We start from the raw sequence: 17,423 nt of genomic DNA, 5'->3' as shown, positions 1-17,423 counted from the left end.
AAAGCCTTGCCCACCATTACAGGAAATGAAAATTCACCCATACCCACCCCAACTCTTTGAGAAGAAAACAGAACCAGAGAAAACCAACCAGAGCCTATGAAAAGCAGCAGGTCCTTCAGAGTATGTTGTGTGGCACTGTGCAGAGCAGAGAGGAGAAAAGTGAGGGGACCACAAAGGGTGTATATAAAGTTGTGGTGAAGGAAGATGAGAGGCTCCTAGAAGCCTCTGGGTGCAAGAGAATTTTAAATAGTGAAGATTATTTATTTATTTATCTATATTTTTTTAAAAATAGTGACAATTTAAAATAAGAGCTATTATGTACTTGTACTTGGACCCCCTTAAATGTTTGGGAGAACAAAGAGAAAAATTTCTATTTTGGCTAACTTCTTTAAAACGATATCATTCTATGGTTGTGCTATAGAAATCTCTGCTTTATCAACCTTGTATGTACTTATTTACTACAGCTGATTAAGAGAGTGAAAAGGGAGGGAGGACACAGAAAGGAGGGAGAGAGGAGCAGAGGCATCAAGAGCAAGGCTACAAAGACATTTATTGTGTCAGTAGTGTTAGCACCTGTTTCATGTGAGAGAGAGAAGAAGGTTGAATGAAACATGAATTCTGGCCTGTAGAAGCTCATTGTCCAGTGACAGGGGGGAACACTATATCATCAAATAATTCTAATACAATCCAGATCTAGCGAAGTTTTATTAAGCATCAACTAAGTGCCAGATGCTTTCTAAGAAAGAAAAAAGCAACCCCTGACATCTACTGATTGACCTTAAACTTATAGCTATGCTTGCATGTGCTCAGAAGCTGGCCTAGAGCTCATTGCTAGGTCAAGTTATTCTCCTTTGGACATAAACAATCTCACAAAACACCAAAATCAGTCAAGGTCACTCTGGGACCACGAGAAAGTGAGATAAAACAAGACCACTTCATAATATTGTCCAAGCATGGACAAAAACAAAGTCACCGTACAACCCACAAAATACCAAATAGCTCCATTTCCCAGCTAATAGGACTCAGTACTGCTTCCTTACCTTTAGAATTTAACCTCACTCTAATCGTCCTAAAAATAAATATTGAGTTATCCCATCATTAACTGTCCCTGCATTCTGACAGCACTCAATCCGGAGTGAACCTGCTTTTTTGACCCTCCCACAACTCACCCAATCACAGCCCAAATCCTGTAATAGGCCCTTTCTAACACCCTCCTACTGAGAGGCCTCCCTCTTCCCATGGTGTGCATTCTCCCTCACTGCAATGAGTGATAAACCCAACTTATTCAACTTCAGGTGTGTTCTTAGCTGTTCTTTGGCTGGAGGGCATCACCATTTCAAATATATTATTTACTGTAATCTTCATAACAAGAGCATAAGCTTGAATTTACAGATGATCTTACGGCTGCTACAGGTTAATTTAATTCAAAATTACAGGCAGAAAGAGACAAATCTGGGATTTGAATATAGGCCCTTAGAATGCTTCTCACTATCTCAAATGACAGAAGACAGGGAGCAAGATAGAAAAAAGAAAGTCCAAAAATAGACAAAAGATTTTTTTCCTCACTCTCTGTAACTGTCACTTTCATGGAGCAATATCTCCATCTTGTGATATTTTATAATGCAGGTTTTTAATAATTTGGATCTTGCAACTATAGGCGATCATTCGTATGCCACCAAGATTTAAGAGAATATTTTCTTGTTATTTGCCCCATAGGCAAAATAAAATTGAGCCATTCAATTAAAAACTATAGTTTATGAGGAAAGAAATGTCTTTTATTGTCATCTACAGTACTTTTTTTCCCCTTGAAAGATAACCCTATTGCCTCCTTTCACTTTAAAATAATGCTCTTCCTTAAGATGACTAAAATCACATATAGCATATTGGTTGTCTCTGTGTCAAAGATAGGAGTGAGAGACTGTTCACTGAATACTCTCTAATATTTTTTAAAAAAATTTAAAACCATGTGAATAAATTACCAATTCAAAACACAAAGTAAAAATTTTTTAAGGTCAAAAATAAAATATACATCTATACCCCTTTTACTGTTTTAAAGATAAATGGAATCTGCAACTAAGGTACTACAGAGAATAAGATGAATTCTCTTTTGGTTTTTCATTCATCAGTTGTAATTGACCCATATTCCTTAAATATGAGACTAGCAGCAGGAAGGAAATACACCGACTAGGAAGAACTCAAGTAAAAAATGACAAGGAGCCAGATATAAATAAAATAGAGGAAGACAAACACTTCATGCTGGAGTATGTGAATATAGCAATGAATATATTCCTAAATAATCATACTATCTGGACTTCAAGAAAATCTTTTCTGAGTCACTTGAAAGAGTATAATTATAAATATAAAACAAAGTAGCACTGATATATGGAACAAGTACTGTACTGACATACTTATGCTAAAAAAATTATTTGTAGTTTATCTGAAATTCAAGTTTCACTGAGCATTCTGTAAATTATCTGGCAACCCTAGCTAAACATCCATTTAAAAAAATCATAGACAACTCAGCATTTTACCAGCAGATGGCTCCCCAAATCTAGTTTAGAATAAGATAGTACACTCAGACCTAGTGAGGAGTCATTATTGTTTCAGGGTTTTTGTTGTTTTGAGTGTTTATTTGTTTGATTGGTTTGTTGTGGGTGGGTTAGTTTTTGTGGGGCATGGAAATTTTAATTTAATTATACGAAAACATAAAACATCCCTTCCAGCCATTTCATATGATTCTTCATAATCCTTTAGAATTAAAATGAAAAACAAGTTAATTTTTAATTTTTTCTTATATTTGCTCAAGCATTTAAATGCTAAGGCAACATGTATAATTTCAGTGTAAAGTGGCTCTGACATTTCACAAAGGAATTTCATACCAATTAAATTATGTATCCTGAGCTTTAGGGCAAAGCTCTCCATAAAAACCATACCTTTACCTCTTTCATGCAGTCTGATTTGCTAGGATATTCTAGCATTGAGGCATGAGCTCTGTTTTTATTTATTTATACCTTTTTAAAAAAACTGAAGTATAGTTGACATATAATATTATATAAGCTACAGGTGTACAGTATAGTGATTCACAATTTTGAAAGGTTATATTCTATTTATAATTATTATAAAATGTTGGCTATATTCCCCATGTTGTACAATATATTCTTGTAGCTTATTTTATACATAATAGTTTGTACCTCTTAAACGAGCTGTGTTTTGACCCAAAACACACACCCAGTGCTCCCAATGAAATCAGTGATTCAACAGAATTTTTTGACATGCCACAACTTTACTAACCTTTTGCCAATGCCAGAATGTCTTGATATATTCAAGTGTATTTTCTAAGAAAAAAGTATTATAGAAACAACTGTTGTCTTAAAGTCTATTTTGTTTGATAATAGTATAGCCAGTCAAGCTCTCTTTTGGTTCTGTTTTGCAAGGCTATAGTTTTCCATACTTTCACTTTCAGTCCATTTGTGTCTTTGAATCTAAACATGTCTCTTGCAGCCAACTTATAGTTGGATTTTTAAATCCATTCTACTAACCTCTGCATTTTAATTGGCATATTTAACCCATTTACATTTAATGTAATTACAAATTAGGATTTATATCAACCATTTTTCTATTTGTTTTCTATATGTCATATGTCTTTGTTCTTTTATTCCTCCATTTCTGCCTTCTTTTGCTAAAGTAAACTTTTAAATGGATATTTTAAATAGATATTGTTAGGCAAATATTAAAATAGATATTTAAATATCTTTCTCCTATAAACTGGCAATCTTTCTCAGTCTCATCAAATCCTTCCCCACGTGCTTTTTTCTTAGTAAATAAATCACAGACTTGAACATATCAAGAAACAAATAGAAAGAGTGAAGAGAGTTGCCTGGGGTTATGCAACAAATTCATGGCAACACTAGGATTAAAAACCAGGTCTTCTGGGCTTCCCTGGTGGCGCAGTGGTTGAGAGTCTGCCTGCCAATGCAGGGGACACGGGTTCGAGCCCTGGTCTGGGAGGATCCCACATGCCGCGGAGCAACTGGGCCCGTGACCCATAATTACTGAGCCTGCGCGTCTGGAGCCTGTGCTCCTCAACAAGAGAGGCCGCGATAGTGAGAGGCCCGCACACCGCGATGAAGAGTGGCCCCTGCTTGCCACAACTAGAGAAAGCCCTCACACAGAAACGAAGACCCAACACAGCCATAAATAAATAAATTTTTTAAAAAAACCAACAAAAAAACAAACAAACCAGGTCTTCTGGACTTCCCTGGTGGCGCAGTGGTTGAGAATCTGCCTGCCAATGCAGGGGACATGGGTTCGAGCCCTGGTCTGGGAAGATCCCACATGCTGCGGAGCAACTAAGCCTGTGCGCCACAACTACTGAGCCTGCGCTCTAGAGCCCAAAAGCCACAACTACTGAGCCCATGTGCCACAACTACTGAAGCCCACATGCCTAGAGCCCGTACTCCACAACAAGAGAAGCCACTGCAATGAGAAGCCCATGCACTGCAATGAAGAGTAGCCTCTGCTCGCCACAACTAGAGAAAGCCTGCATGCAGTGACGAAGACCCAACATAGCCAAAAATAAATAAAATATAAATTTAAAAAAAAAAAAACACAAAAAAACCCCAGGTCTTCTGACTCTAGTTTCAAAGTTCCCACTACCACTGTGCCATATAAGTGGATGGAATTAATCTGTGACATGAGATCCTTCTGCTTTTTTTTTTTTTTGTCAGTTCTGAATTTCTTATATTTTCTTCCTCTTGTTTCAGAGGAAGCATTGTTTCTCTAACTAATTCTTGAACTCAGAACTCTTAATACTGTGCTTCCCCAAGTGTGAGGCCAGCATCACTAAAGGTATGAGAAATGATTTGAAGTGGTTCGCCAAACCAGTGTTGAATAACAACACACAATGAGAAAGCTGCTTTATCCAATCCTCTTTTATTCCCTCTGTCAAGGAGAAAAGTGTCATTTTTGTACTGGTGTTTAATGCCTCTCTAACATTGCCCATCTCCCTTTTTAAGCAAGAACAATCAACCTCAAGCCTGGATCATGGGTACAACCATTCTAGCTAGAATTCAATAGTGTTATTTTGCTTTTATTGTTGTTATTTCATTTATGGCAAATGATAATGATTTTCCATTTACAAGTTTTCTATTTAAGTAAAACCATAATTCTGAGTTAAAATAAAATACTGAGTAAGTAATATAAATGGCAGTATATGGATATGGAAAAATAACTCATGAACGTGGTGTTTGAATGACCAACTCTGGGAAACTACTCTGTTGCTGCAATCTATTACAATGGTTGTCCATTGTAACCCTTGTTTCTCTTGGGCCACAAAGAACAGTCAAGGGCTGGGATGATAAGTCTCCAGAATCCTCTTTTCCCCTTGCATTTAACTCAAACTCTTCCTTAGTTGCTTTGTCATTTTTGGCTTCTAAATCTCAGAATTATTCCTAATGGTTCTTTCTCTGAACTGCCATGCTCTGGACTTTTGTTCCTTTTCACTTGCCCACCCTTCAAGACTCTTTGCTCCATCCCAGTCTTCTGCTGCTTCCAAATTAAGGAAGATATTTTTCCCCCTCTGCAAGTGGTTATGTCTCTTTTGGCTAATCTTGATGGTCTTGTGTTAAAGAACCCACAATCATATTTTGATTTTCCTAAAGGGATCTTCACATTTCTTTCTCAAGTTGTTTGGGACGAGTTTCCACAAGGACTAGGCAAGAAAACTCTTTGAGTAATGCTACCCTCTGTGATATGCAAAGTATTCCTTCACACCAACTCTCACCCAGCATCAGAGGATGATGTTCCTTTACCTCAGGGTGAGTTTCCTGCCTTCTTGGGTATTCCCTCCTCCCTCCTCTGGAGTGGGCTATTTCAGTATCTGTCAGTCCCCAAATGTACCCTACCCATGAGACCCTGAGGATCCTCAGACAAAAAGGGTCCCTGATGCCTGCCCAAGCTTAGGTCCACAATGGAACACTAGATAGCTTTGCCAAATAAAAAAGAATAAGGAAAAGAATTATTGTAAAGAAAATCGATGGTACCATTTCTAAGTAACCATAATGATAAACTACATCATGATGTTTAAGAACACAAGTTATAATTCTTTGTTTCACATGCTTTTTACATTTCTATAACAAGCTTCAGTGGAACTGAGCACAGTTTTTTATGCCCAGATCAAACTGAAGCAAGTGAGCAAAAGTTTTTTGAATACCTACTTGGCTAACATACAGGAGCTACTCTGAGTCAAATGCAAGGAATGTTAATTTACAAATACTTCAAATACTCTACCCCCTGGGGAAAGAAAATCACTTCTTTAAGTTCCTTTTGCAGAAAGCTCCAGGTAACTAACTTTTAATTTTCTACACCATCTCTGATTTAATGTTCCAATCACATTACAGAGTGCGACTTAAACAAAGACTATATTTTTTTCCTATCTGCTTTCACAACAGTTGAATCCACGTACCTATCTCTATGGTTACTTCTGTATAGTGCTCACTGAGATTCGATATGCTTCCTTCTAGCCCTCCCCTACAATACTTTAAGTCCACAATGAGTCCATAAACCAGTAGTAAAAGGCAAGGAGGCAGGATTATACACATGCTTAGAGTAAATAGTAACCATGAATTCACCGACCCACAACTGTTGGCCTAAGCTTTACTTTGGGGATAGAGACTCTCATTAAATCTCGTTTTCAATACAGTGAGCTGTCACCTACATTGATCTATCATTAAAAACAAAACAAAATGAAATGAAAAAAACAAGAGCTCCTCAAATTATAGTTTGAAAGACAGTAGTATTTTAAAGTTTATAGCTAGCTTTTACCTCACATTTTCCACAGATAGTACTGTGTACTGCGTGGTGCATAATAAAATATATCATGACCCCTAAAACATCTTCATATTTATAATCTTCTGTGCAGGTATGTGTGTATGAAAGAGTGATATTTTGCTCTTTCTGAAAATAAAAAGCATCTGGGAATAAAAAGATATAATATATAATAAAATTTAAAAGGTATGATAAAACTATTTTAGAGTGTGTGTATTGTTCAAGTTGTGAGAGTAGAAGGATGGCAGAAGGGGGGTTACAGAGCTGTACATAAATATATATAATAAAAATTGAAGGGTGTCCAAATACAAGTATATCCATCAATTTCTTGAGGGTAAGGTCCCGGATCATTCTATACACTCATTTAGTTTACCTCCAGCGCTGAGCAAAGTGTGAGGTATATGGTAGAATTTAATATATACCTGTTAAATGAATTAATGAATGAATGTGCATATGCATGCACAAAATGTTATGGGAACATAGAGTAGGGAATGCTTGACATTGAGAATAATGGAAGTGAGTGAACTGGTGGTTGATGAGGTCAGGGAGTAGAGGTTTGTAGCAGATTGCTACTAATAGTTCCCCAAGGGCTTCCCTGGTGGCGCAGTGGTTGAGAATCTGCCTGCCAATGCAGGGGACACGGGTTCGAGCCCTGGTCTGGGAAGATCCCACATGCCACGGAGCGACTAGGCCCATGAGCCGCAACTGCTGAGCCTGTGCGTCTGGAGCCTGTGCTCCGCAACAAGAGAGGCCGCGACAGTGAAAGGCCCACGCACTGCGATGAAGAGTGGCCCCCAGCTCGCCGCAACTAGAGAAAGCCCTCGCACAGAAACGAAGACCCAACACAGCCATAAATAAATAAATAAATTAATTAATTAAAAAAAAATATATATATATATTAAAAAAAAAATAGTTCCCCAGTATCCATTCTCCCCTTCTTCTCTAGCAATAGTACCCTTCATTTCTAGCTGGACACATTTGCCAACGCTCTTTGCTGCTAGGGACGTCATGTGACTGGCCAACTGAAGGTAAGCAAAAGTTACGTGTGCACCTTTCAGGTCATGTCTTTGAAAGTAATAGGCATGTCCTTCCTTTCCTCTTTATTCCTCTAACCACTGGCTGGAAATGGACATCATGGTAAGCCATCTTGGGCTAAGCTGACAAGGGCAAACCCTTCAGATGCATGCTAAAATAGGAGTCTGGGCCCTGACAACTTTGTGGAGGAGAGCCACTATACCAACAAGACTTTATGTGAGAAATAAACTTCTATTTTACTGAAACCAGTGGTTATTTTGAGTCTCTGTTGCAAAGGCTAAATTTACATCCTAATACAAGTGTCAGGAAGGCTTTTACAAAAGGTGATGCTTGCACTGAATTTCAAAGATTGAATAGGAGTTCACCAGGTGGACAAAAAGGGAAGAGCATTCAAGACTGAGGGAACAGCATGTGTAAAGATATGGAAGTTTAAGGAGTGACTTTAGGATGCCAAGCAATGATGCTTTAAAGGCAGATTGGAACTTCCCTGGTGATCCAGTGGTTAAGACTCTGCGCTCCCAATGCAGGGGGCCCAGGTTCAATGCCTGGTCAGGAAACTAAATCCCACGAAGTTAGGATCTGCTGCAACGAAGATCCTGCACACGGCAACAAAGATCCCACGTGCCACAACTAAGACCCAGCACAGCCAAATAAATAAATACATAAATAATTAAAAAAAAAAAAAAAGGCAAACAAAGGACAGATAACAGAAGACCCTGTCTGCCTTGCTGAAAAGCTGGGTTTTGTCCTGGTAGACAAGAAGATACTGTATGGGAGGTGTGCTGGAGAGTGAAAAGATTAAAGTCTCACAACTCACATGCAAAATAAGGTGGGATAATTAATCTGTTTTGTAGGAGAGGGAACAAAATCTAAAGGATTTTTCCAAGTCAGGGACAGAGGTGGAATTAGAACCAGTAGTCTTTTAATTATACCAGAGTTTTTCCAACTGTGTGGTCTTTGAGCTGACTACATCAAAATCACCTGGGTTACCTGCTAAAATTGCTAACTCCTGGGTTCCACTCTACAGCTACTCAGAATCTCTGGGGATAATTCCAGGAATTTGCACTTTTAACAAGGGTTTTAGGTGCATGAAAGTTGAAAACCAATGACTATACCAGTTTACCTCAAACATATCTCTATTTTACTATTCCAGTAAAAGTCTTTCAGATGCTAGTTCAGCAGACTAGCTTTCTCTGTAATCTCATACCTCCTAGGATCTAAAGATTAAAAAAGCTGCTTCATAAATAAAACTTATAGAGGGGGAAAGGAGGGACTAACTATTGAGCTACTATTGATATTTTCCAGACAGCCTTCTCGACACACATCATTCCACTAAATCCTCACAAACATCCTCGAAGGTAGGCATTACTAACTCCACTTTACAGATGCAGAAACTGAGGCCAAGGGATGTTAAGGACTCACCTAAGGTTACACAGATATCAGTTCATCAAATGCCAAAGTCTATCCCTTCCTGTTTAACCCACAGAGGAAGGACTAGTGAACACAATTTAGAATTCCTGAGTGACCATAACTGATCTTAGTTATGTAAATTATGTTTCTTTTCCAGATTGGACCACTTTTACAAAGTAGATGAACAAAATCTGAGATTCCTAACCAGTAGCCAATAGAGTTATTTAACTCAAGTATATTTAGCATGCTTTTTGCTGAGTTTGGGGCTTGGACTTGCAAGATTTTCATGTGACTTTGTTTGATCTCAGTCCAAAATGAAGAACTTCACTCAACTTGCAGGCTTTGGTTTTTGCCTTATGGAGACCAAGTATCTAGCAGGTTTCTTTTTTTCTTCTAAGTAGATATTAGCATCTCTTTTATTGATTTTTAAAATGATTTCGACTTTTTTCACTTAAAACTTGAAACATAATTTGTGAAGTTCCACAATCCAATGCCCATTTCTATTTTACTGAAGACTTCCCTAAACCAAGCAAGAAATGTGAAGTACATATATGTTACATTTCATTGCATGACCTTTATATATTCACATTTGCATTAGTTCATTGAATTTTACCGTAAGAAAAATTCGAGTGCATACAAAAAAGCTCTAGATATTCTGACTGGCAGTAAAATCAGTAGACTACCAGACCTATTGAAATCTGCTGGAGAAGTTTCAAAGTAGCAATACAAATGGTGTACATTAGAGGAAAAAAAGCGATCTTTTCCTTTCCAGTTTTAGAACATGCACTTTGGAGATAACAGGCTAAAAGACTATCAATGAAGTGTTTAAAATGCACATAAACTCAATAGAAGATTTAAATCTCATTCATTTTGTTTTCATTCTAGAAATTAAGAGAGTATTTTTCCATTACCTTTAAAAATGAGCACAGTTCACTTTCTTTGATGCATTAGGATGCAGACTTCGCTCCAGGGCTCTCAAAAATTAAAGTAGCCGTATTATTAAAACCCTTTGGGGTGGTTTATATATAATCCCAGTTCCATTCTATAATTTGAAGGGTGGGGTGAATTTGATTTTTTGTAGGCCCATTTCAGCAGCATCTTTCTTTGCAGGCAACTCCTGGAAAGGAGAGATGCGGTCTTAAATTGGCAAAGGTCTCTACACAACTTGCTCTGGAAGGGTCCGTCTAATGTGATATTTATTGTTCTAAAAAGCGTGGAAATAAAGTCGACTAGTCCCTTTTTTTCCTTTTCTTCCGTAGTTCTACACTCATCTGTTTTAACATTTCCTGCGCCCCCGCTAAATCCGCTAAACTGGGTGTTGTCAGCGATACAAAATTCTTGCTTTCAAGGAGACCGCAGGGGACGTGTTGGGGAAAATGGGCCACCTGTGAATCTGGGGAAGTTGAGGACGCTCAGGATGGCGCGGTCCAACTGTGGAGGGGCCTTCAACCCCACGAAGGGCTGACACAAGCGTCCCGGAACGAGAGAGGAAGAGCAACTCGCTGAGAAAAAGTAGGCTCTGGCCAAATCCCGCGGGAACTACCCTGCCCTCCGGCGGCGTTCCCTCCCCCACCTTGGTTGCCAAGGAGACCCGAGTCCTGGGCCGGCGGACTGCTACAGGCGGGGGAGGCCTACCTTTCCGCGGCCTGAGTCGACTGGTTCACCAGCCTCGCGCTCCACCGAGCTCCGCCGCCGCGTCCGTCAAGAGCGACAGCGCACGGGCGGGCGAAGCCCTGAGGTGAGTCCTCCCTCCGGGAACCGGAGCGAAGAGAGAGCCGGGGTCGCGACCCCCCTGCCCCGACCCTGGCGGGTGGGAGAGGCTCATTTGAACCAAACTGCCGGCGCGGGTCGCCGCCGCAGCCCCGCAGTCCCGGGGCTCCCGAGGGCGCTGTTTCAGGCCCCAGCCACAGGTGCCCGAAGTGCTGCGGCTGCAGCGTCTCTGTCCCCAAAGCCCCGGGGAACCTCCGCCCTCTGGGGTGAGGGAGGACTCGCGGGAGCCAGTGAAAGGAGCGCCCGAGGGGCCGCAGACGCTCCCAAACGGGCCTCGGTAAAAGTCTCGTCGCTTCGGAGGCGATTCGGAGCCGTCTCCACCCCTCTCCCTTTGTGAGTGTGTGGAGGTTTCGTTGGGACTTGCCCGGCTCGAAGTATGGGATGCTCGGGTCGGCCAGTAAATGCCACCTCTTGGTCTTTAGGGCCACACGAGGTGGGCCACCAAGTGTGGTCCTGCAGAAATAGTGATTTACCGAGATAATCTTTTCTTTTCAGAGACGATGCTTAAGGTACAAGGAAAACCATTTCCTGGGACATCTGAATTGTAATTCAAGCTTGAGTTACTGACGACAGTGAAGGGGCAAACATGCTTAACTCCGCCAGTGAAGTGGAGTTTTCGGAAGAAAAAACTACCGAGGAGATCTCCCAACTCTCTTCTCTGGCACTGTCAGGGGACACAGCGTACAGCGAAAAAACCTCAACTGGTTTGCGCGAAAAAACTGGCTATCCGGACTCCGTTTACATTATGGCAGCGAACATTTTTCAGGGCATTCGATTCGAAAAGTCACCAGAGAAAGTCTTAATAAAATATGGGAATGAGCCCCTGCCGTCCTCCACCGAGTCTGAGGATGAATCCTTTCAGCGTTTGTCCTATGAGCTGGCTTTCAGTGCCCTGAAGTGTGAGTAGCACCAGTGTTGACAGTCAGCACTAACGGAAAATAATGAGAGAATTTGTGGAGTGCAGTCCCCCTTCCTGCCCCCTCATGCACACACCAGGTTTTGTTTTTAGGCTTATGAATATCTTTGGTCAGTTGCAAATATCCAAGCATTAGGAGAGTTTTCCTGTACAACAAGCTCTTTCAGGCCAGAAACGTTTTTTTCTCTGCAGATTTCCCTGTGCCTAGAACCGTGCCTTGTCCTTAGATGGGTCAAAATTGAATCAAGTTAAGATGATCCGATTCACTGCCATTCGCTTTAATTTTGGAAGCTTGTAAATTTATTTTTTCACATTTTTGTAAAAGTCCACTTTCTAACTTGCCGCCAGGATTTGAGGTGTAATGTTGCAGATTCCCTCAATGGTGGGTAATGATCAACTTTCTGAGTATGGAGTTGACTCCAGTACAGAATCAAATATTTTTACTGTGAGAGCAGTCAAAGGGCCTGGAGACATGTTTCTGTACTAGCTATAAACTATAATACAATAGAAACTGTAAAGTTTATATTGGTTTGTGTAGAGTATTCCAAAAGAAGTTCCAGAAATGTTTGGAGTATTAGCAGCCTGGCTGAAATGATGAGCTTCCTAAAGAGACACCCAGAAAGGGCATCACTCATTCGCATGTATTTCCTTAGTGTTAGTACTTACTGGGCCTTGTACATCCTTGCACAGAGGCAGTTAACAATTGTTCAGTGAATTAAAATGTCCCATTAATTACTCAGATACGAATGTATATTTTTGGTTGTCTGCAGCCATGAGGTAGCTCAACTCTGAAGCCAGGAATTTGCCATCACAGAGAAAAATTTATATGATGTTAAGAGGCAACTACTCTTTGGCTTTCGTTTCTTTATTTTCTTCTTGTGATCGTTTTTTTTTCTTTTAAAATCTATCTTAGCCATTTTTCCCTCCAGTTTAATCTTTCAGATTCTATTTCATCCCTTCCCTCCTCTTCCTTTTTAAAATGCAGATTTAAAGACCAGCCAGAGTGCTGTACTTTAAATCATGAGTCAGGTGAACATTTGAACATTTTCTCCTTGCAACAATGAAATGCAGACTAGGCACTTATGTTGATTAGTTGATATTTAATGGTAATGCCAAAATTCTATTATAGACATTTTTTTCCCCAATAGAGTATTGAATCTTACCTTTAGAAATCAATTATAAAAGCCTGAAATTATTCTTTGTAAAATTAATGCATTGACTAGATGGTCATGCTATAGTGATGTGTATGGTAGATTATCTTTTTCTTTCTCTCGATCTATATTTCTGTTTTATGAAAGAGTCTTGTGACTGACATTTTTTAATAACCCAGAAATTCCCATTTAGATAAATTATTGTCATAGACCTTTATAAACCTACTTTTCCTTGAAATGTTCATTTTTATAAGTTCAAATTCTAAGATGAGATGGCTTTGGTTGTTTACTTGGTACAACTATTATTTTCTTCTTAATGATAATAATATCTTGCTTTAAATTATCATCTGAATAATTTCTCAATGTTCAAATGGAATACAACTAGAATTCCTAAGTTCAGTGGGTTTCCAAGATAATTAAGAACCTGATATTTTGCTTTAAAATATTGGAGACTCTTACGCATTTCACTTTTGTCTTTTGTATTATCAGTGTTCTATCAATACTTTCACATGTAATATTTTGTAAACTCACATCTGGCTTATACAGTATAGGTTCAGGGAATCATGGTTCAGGAAAGAAAACTGAGGATTTCTTCTCTAAGGTTTTATAGGAGCAGTAAAGCTGAAAAGGTTAATGTACAAACTAAAGAGAGCTTGGGTAATGGTCTCTTTTGTTTGTGAATTTGTGAACAGATAATTGGATCATATTACCATATATTTTTAAGGAAGTATAAAGAAAAAAATCTAATTATACAAATGTTAAGTGTATTTTTTTGGTTGTGTTTTATGTTTTCTAGTTTTATTATTTGCCCTTTTGTTGATGTCCTTTGTGTATAAGGTCTTTCAAAGCAGAGAGTGTATTTTTCTGATTAATCTTTTAAAGGTTTAAAGGGCTCAGAATCATGTTTGTTGAAATGACCACCACTAGTCTCACTCTGCTAAATAACCGCAAGGTCAATTTTCTGCTAAAGAAGGTAATGAAGAGTAACCTATTCCTATTAAGTTTGACTTATGTCAAAGAAGTAGAGTACTAGCAGCTAATTTATTTTTTAAAAGTATCTCTGGATGTTTCAAGGACTATTAAATATTAAAACAGAAGAAAAACTGGCAAAATGATTTCTTAAAAAGTAAATTAATGAACAACCCATTAAGAAAAAAATTGAGGAAAGAGATGTTCCTGAAATTGTTGATCTTATTCCTGGCTTAATTCTTTCTCCAGCCTCTCTAGTTGTAAATAGTATTTGATGACCTCTCAGTCCGAGGAACTGGCTGTGGCATTAACTTAGTCATTTCAAAATCATGTAACCTGTCAGTGAAAAACCTAGCAAATACTTCATATATGGTCTGGTTATGGCTTTGGGAATAAGTATGTGTAGTCAGGGATCCCCAAGACCACCCTCAGGTTCCATGATTCACTAGAAGGATTTACAGAACTCAGTAAAGCTGTTATACTCATAGTTACAGTTTATTACAATGAAAGGATAAAGATTAAGATCAGCACTGGAAAAATATACACAGGACAAAGTCCAGAAGAGACCAGGTACAGCTTTCTATTGTCCTTTCTCAAAGGAGTCTTACAGACGGTGCGTAATTCTCCCAGCAACAATGTATGACAACATCTATGAAGGTTGTCAAGTTTCCCTCCTTCCACAGATACAAAAACCCCATGTACCTATATTTATAATTATAAGAGGGCCTTGGCATTCTTTTTTTTTTAACTGAAGTATAGTTGATTTACAATATTCTGTTAGTTTCAGGTTACAGCTAAGTGATTCAGTTATTTTTTTTTCAGATTATATACCATTACAGGTTATTACAAGATATTGAATATAGTTTCCTATGCTATACAGTAAATCTTTGTTGCTTATCTATTTTATGCATAGTAGTTTGTACCTGTTAATCCCATACTCCTAATTTGTCCCTCCTTTTCCCCGTTTTCCCTTTAGTAATCATAAGTTTGTTTTCTATGTCTGTGAGTCTGTTTCTGTTTTATATATAGATTCATTTGTATTGTTTTTAGATTCCACGTATAAGTGATATCAGATAGTATTTGTCTTTTTCTGTCTGACTTAACTTCACTAAGTACAGTGTTCTATAGGTCCATCCATGTTGCTGCAAATGGCAATATTTCATTCTTTTTTTAATGGCTGAGTAACATCCCATTGTATATATATACCGCATCTTAAGCCAGTCATCTGTTGATGGGCACTTGGGTTGTTTCCATGTCTTGGCTATTATAAATAGTGCTGCTATGAACATTGGAGTACGTGTATCTTTTTGAATTAGAGTTTTCATCTTTTCTGGATATATACCCAGGAGTGGGATTGCTGGATGATATGGATCTATTTTTTGTTTTATTAAGGAACCTGCATATTGTTTTCCATAGTGGCTACAACAATATACATTCCCACCAATAGTGTACAAGGGTTCCCTTTTCTCCACATCCTCTCCAGCATTTATTATGTGTAGACTTTTTGATGATAGTCATTCTGACTGGTGTGAGGTGATACCTCGCTGTGGTTTTGATTTGCATTTCTGTAATAATCAGTGATGTTGAGCGTCTTTTCGTGTGCCTGTTGGCTATCTGTATGTCTTTTTTGGAGAAATGTCTATTTAGGTCTTCTGCCCACTTTTTGATTGGATTGTTTGTTTTTTTGGTACTGAGTTATATGAGCTATTTGTATATTTTGAATATGAAGCCCTTGTTGGTAGCATTGTTTACAAATATTTTCTCCCATTCCATAGGTTGTCTTTTTGTTTTGCGGATGGTTTCCTTTGCTGTTTCAAAGCTTTTAAGTTTGATTAGATCCCATTTATTTATTTTTGCTTTTTTTTCTATTGCCTTGGGAGACTGACCTAAGAAAATATTGCTATGATTTATGTCCAAGAATGTTTTGCCTATGTTCTCTTCTAGGAGTTTTATGGTGTTATGTCTTATATTTAGTAATATAAGCCATTTCAAACTTATTTTTATGGATGGTGTGAGGGAGTGTTGTAATTTCATTGATACAGGTAGCTGTCCAGTTTTCCCAACACCACTTGCTGAAGAGGCTGTCTTTTCTCCATTGTATATTCTTGCCTCCTTTGTCATAGATTAGTTGACCATAGGTATGTGGATTTATTTCTGGGTTCTCTATACTGTTCCATTGATCTATATGTCTGTTTTTGTGCCAGTACCACACTGTTTTGATTACTGTAGCTTTGTAGTATAGTCTAAAGTCTGGAAGGGTTATACCTCCAGCTTTGTTCTTTTGCCTTAGGATTGCTTTGGCAGTTCTGGGCCTTTTGTGGTTCCATATCCATTTTAGGATTGTTTGTTCTAGTTCTTGAAAAATGTCATGGGTATTTTGATAGTGATTGCATTAAATCTGTAGAGTGCTTCACTTTAGCAATATTAATTCTTCCAGTCAAAGAGCATGGACTACCTTTCCATTTTTTTGAATCATCTTCAATTTCCTTTATCAGTGTTTTATAATTTTCAGTGTATAGGTCTTTCACCTCCTTGGTTAAGTTTATTCCTAGGGTTTTTTTTTTTTGTTTGATGCAATAAACGATATAACTTTTAAAATTTTCTCTTTCATTGTTAGTGTAAAGAAATGCAACAGATTTTTGTATATTAATCTTGTATCCTGCTACCTTGCTGAATTCATTTATTAGTTCTAATAGTTCTTGTGTGAGAACTTTAGGATTCTCTATATAGAGTATCATGTCATCTCCAAATAGTATAAGTTTTACCTCTTCCCTTCCAATTTGGATACCTTTTATTTCTTTTTCTTATCTGATTGTTGGGGCTAGGACTTCCAGTACTATGTTGAGTAGAAGTGGTGAGGGTGGGCATCCTTTTCTTGTTCCAGAATTTAGTGGGAAGGCATTCAGCTTTTCACTCTTGAGTATTATGTTGGCTGTGGGTTTGTCATAAATGGCTTTTATTATGTTGAGATATGTTCCCTCTATACCCACTTTGGTGAGAGTTTTTATTAGGAATAATGCCGAATTTTATGAGATGCTTTCCTGCATCTTTTGAGATGATCTTGTGGTTTTGTCTTTCCTTTTGTTAATGTGGTATATCACACTGATTGATTTGCATATGTTGAACCATCCTTACGACCCTGGAATGAATCCCACTTGGTCATGATGTATGATCCTTTTTATGTATTGTTGTATTCAGTTTGCTAATATTTTTTTGAAGATTTCTGCATCTGTATTCATTAAAGATATTGGCCTATAATTGCCTTTTCTTTGTAGTGTTTTTGTCTGGTTTTGATATCAGAGTGATGGTGGCTTCATAGAATGAATTTCACAGTGTTCCCTTCTCTT

The 17,423-nt window shown here is 38.3% G+C and overlaps 1 protein-coding gene across 6 annotated transcripts in view; it reads left to right on the top strand.

Annotated features, from left to right (window-relative positions):
- Window positions 1-17,423, top strand: part of NSUN7 (NOP2/Sun RNA methyltransferase family member 7) — a 373,856-nt gene that overhangs the window by 291,099 nt on the left and 65,334 nt on the right. For 3 of the 6 annotated variants that reach the window (XM_082390572.1, XM_082390569.1, XM_082390574.1), the window contains exons 1-2: window positions 3,514-11,008; window positions 11,536-11,939. In XM_082390572.1, coding sequence (XP_082246698.1) covers window positions 11,627-11,939 — 313 coding nt within the window. In that variant the 5' untranslated portion in view covers window positions 3,514-11,008; window positions 11,536-11,626. The other 3 variants (XM_082390570.1, XM_082390571.1, XM_082390573.1) reach the window with 3 other exon arrangements.

This window comes from Balaenoptera borealis, assembly GCF_965194805.1.
Source record: "Balaenoptera borealis genome assembly, chromosome: 4".
Classification (NCBI taxonomy): domain Eukaryota; kingdom Metazoa; phylum Chordata; class Mammalia; order Artiodactyla; family Balaenopteridae; genus Balaenoptera; species Balaenoptera borealis.
This window is presented reverse-complemented; position numbering and strand designations above follow the sequence as displayed.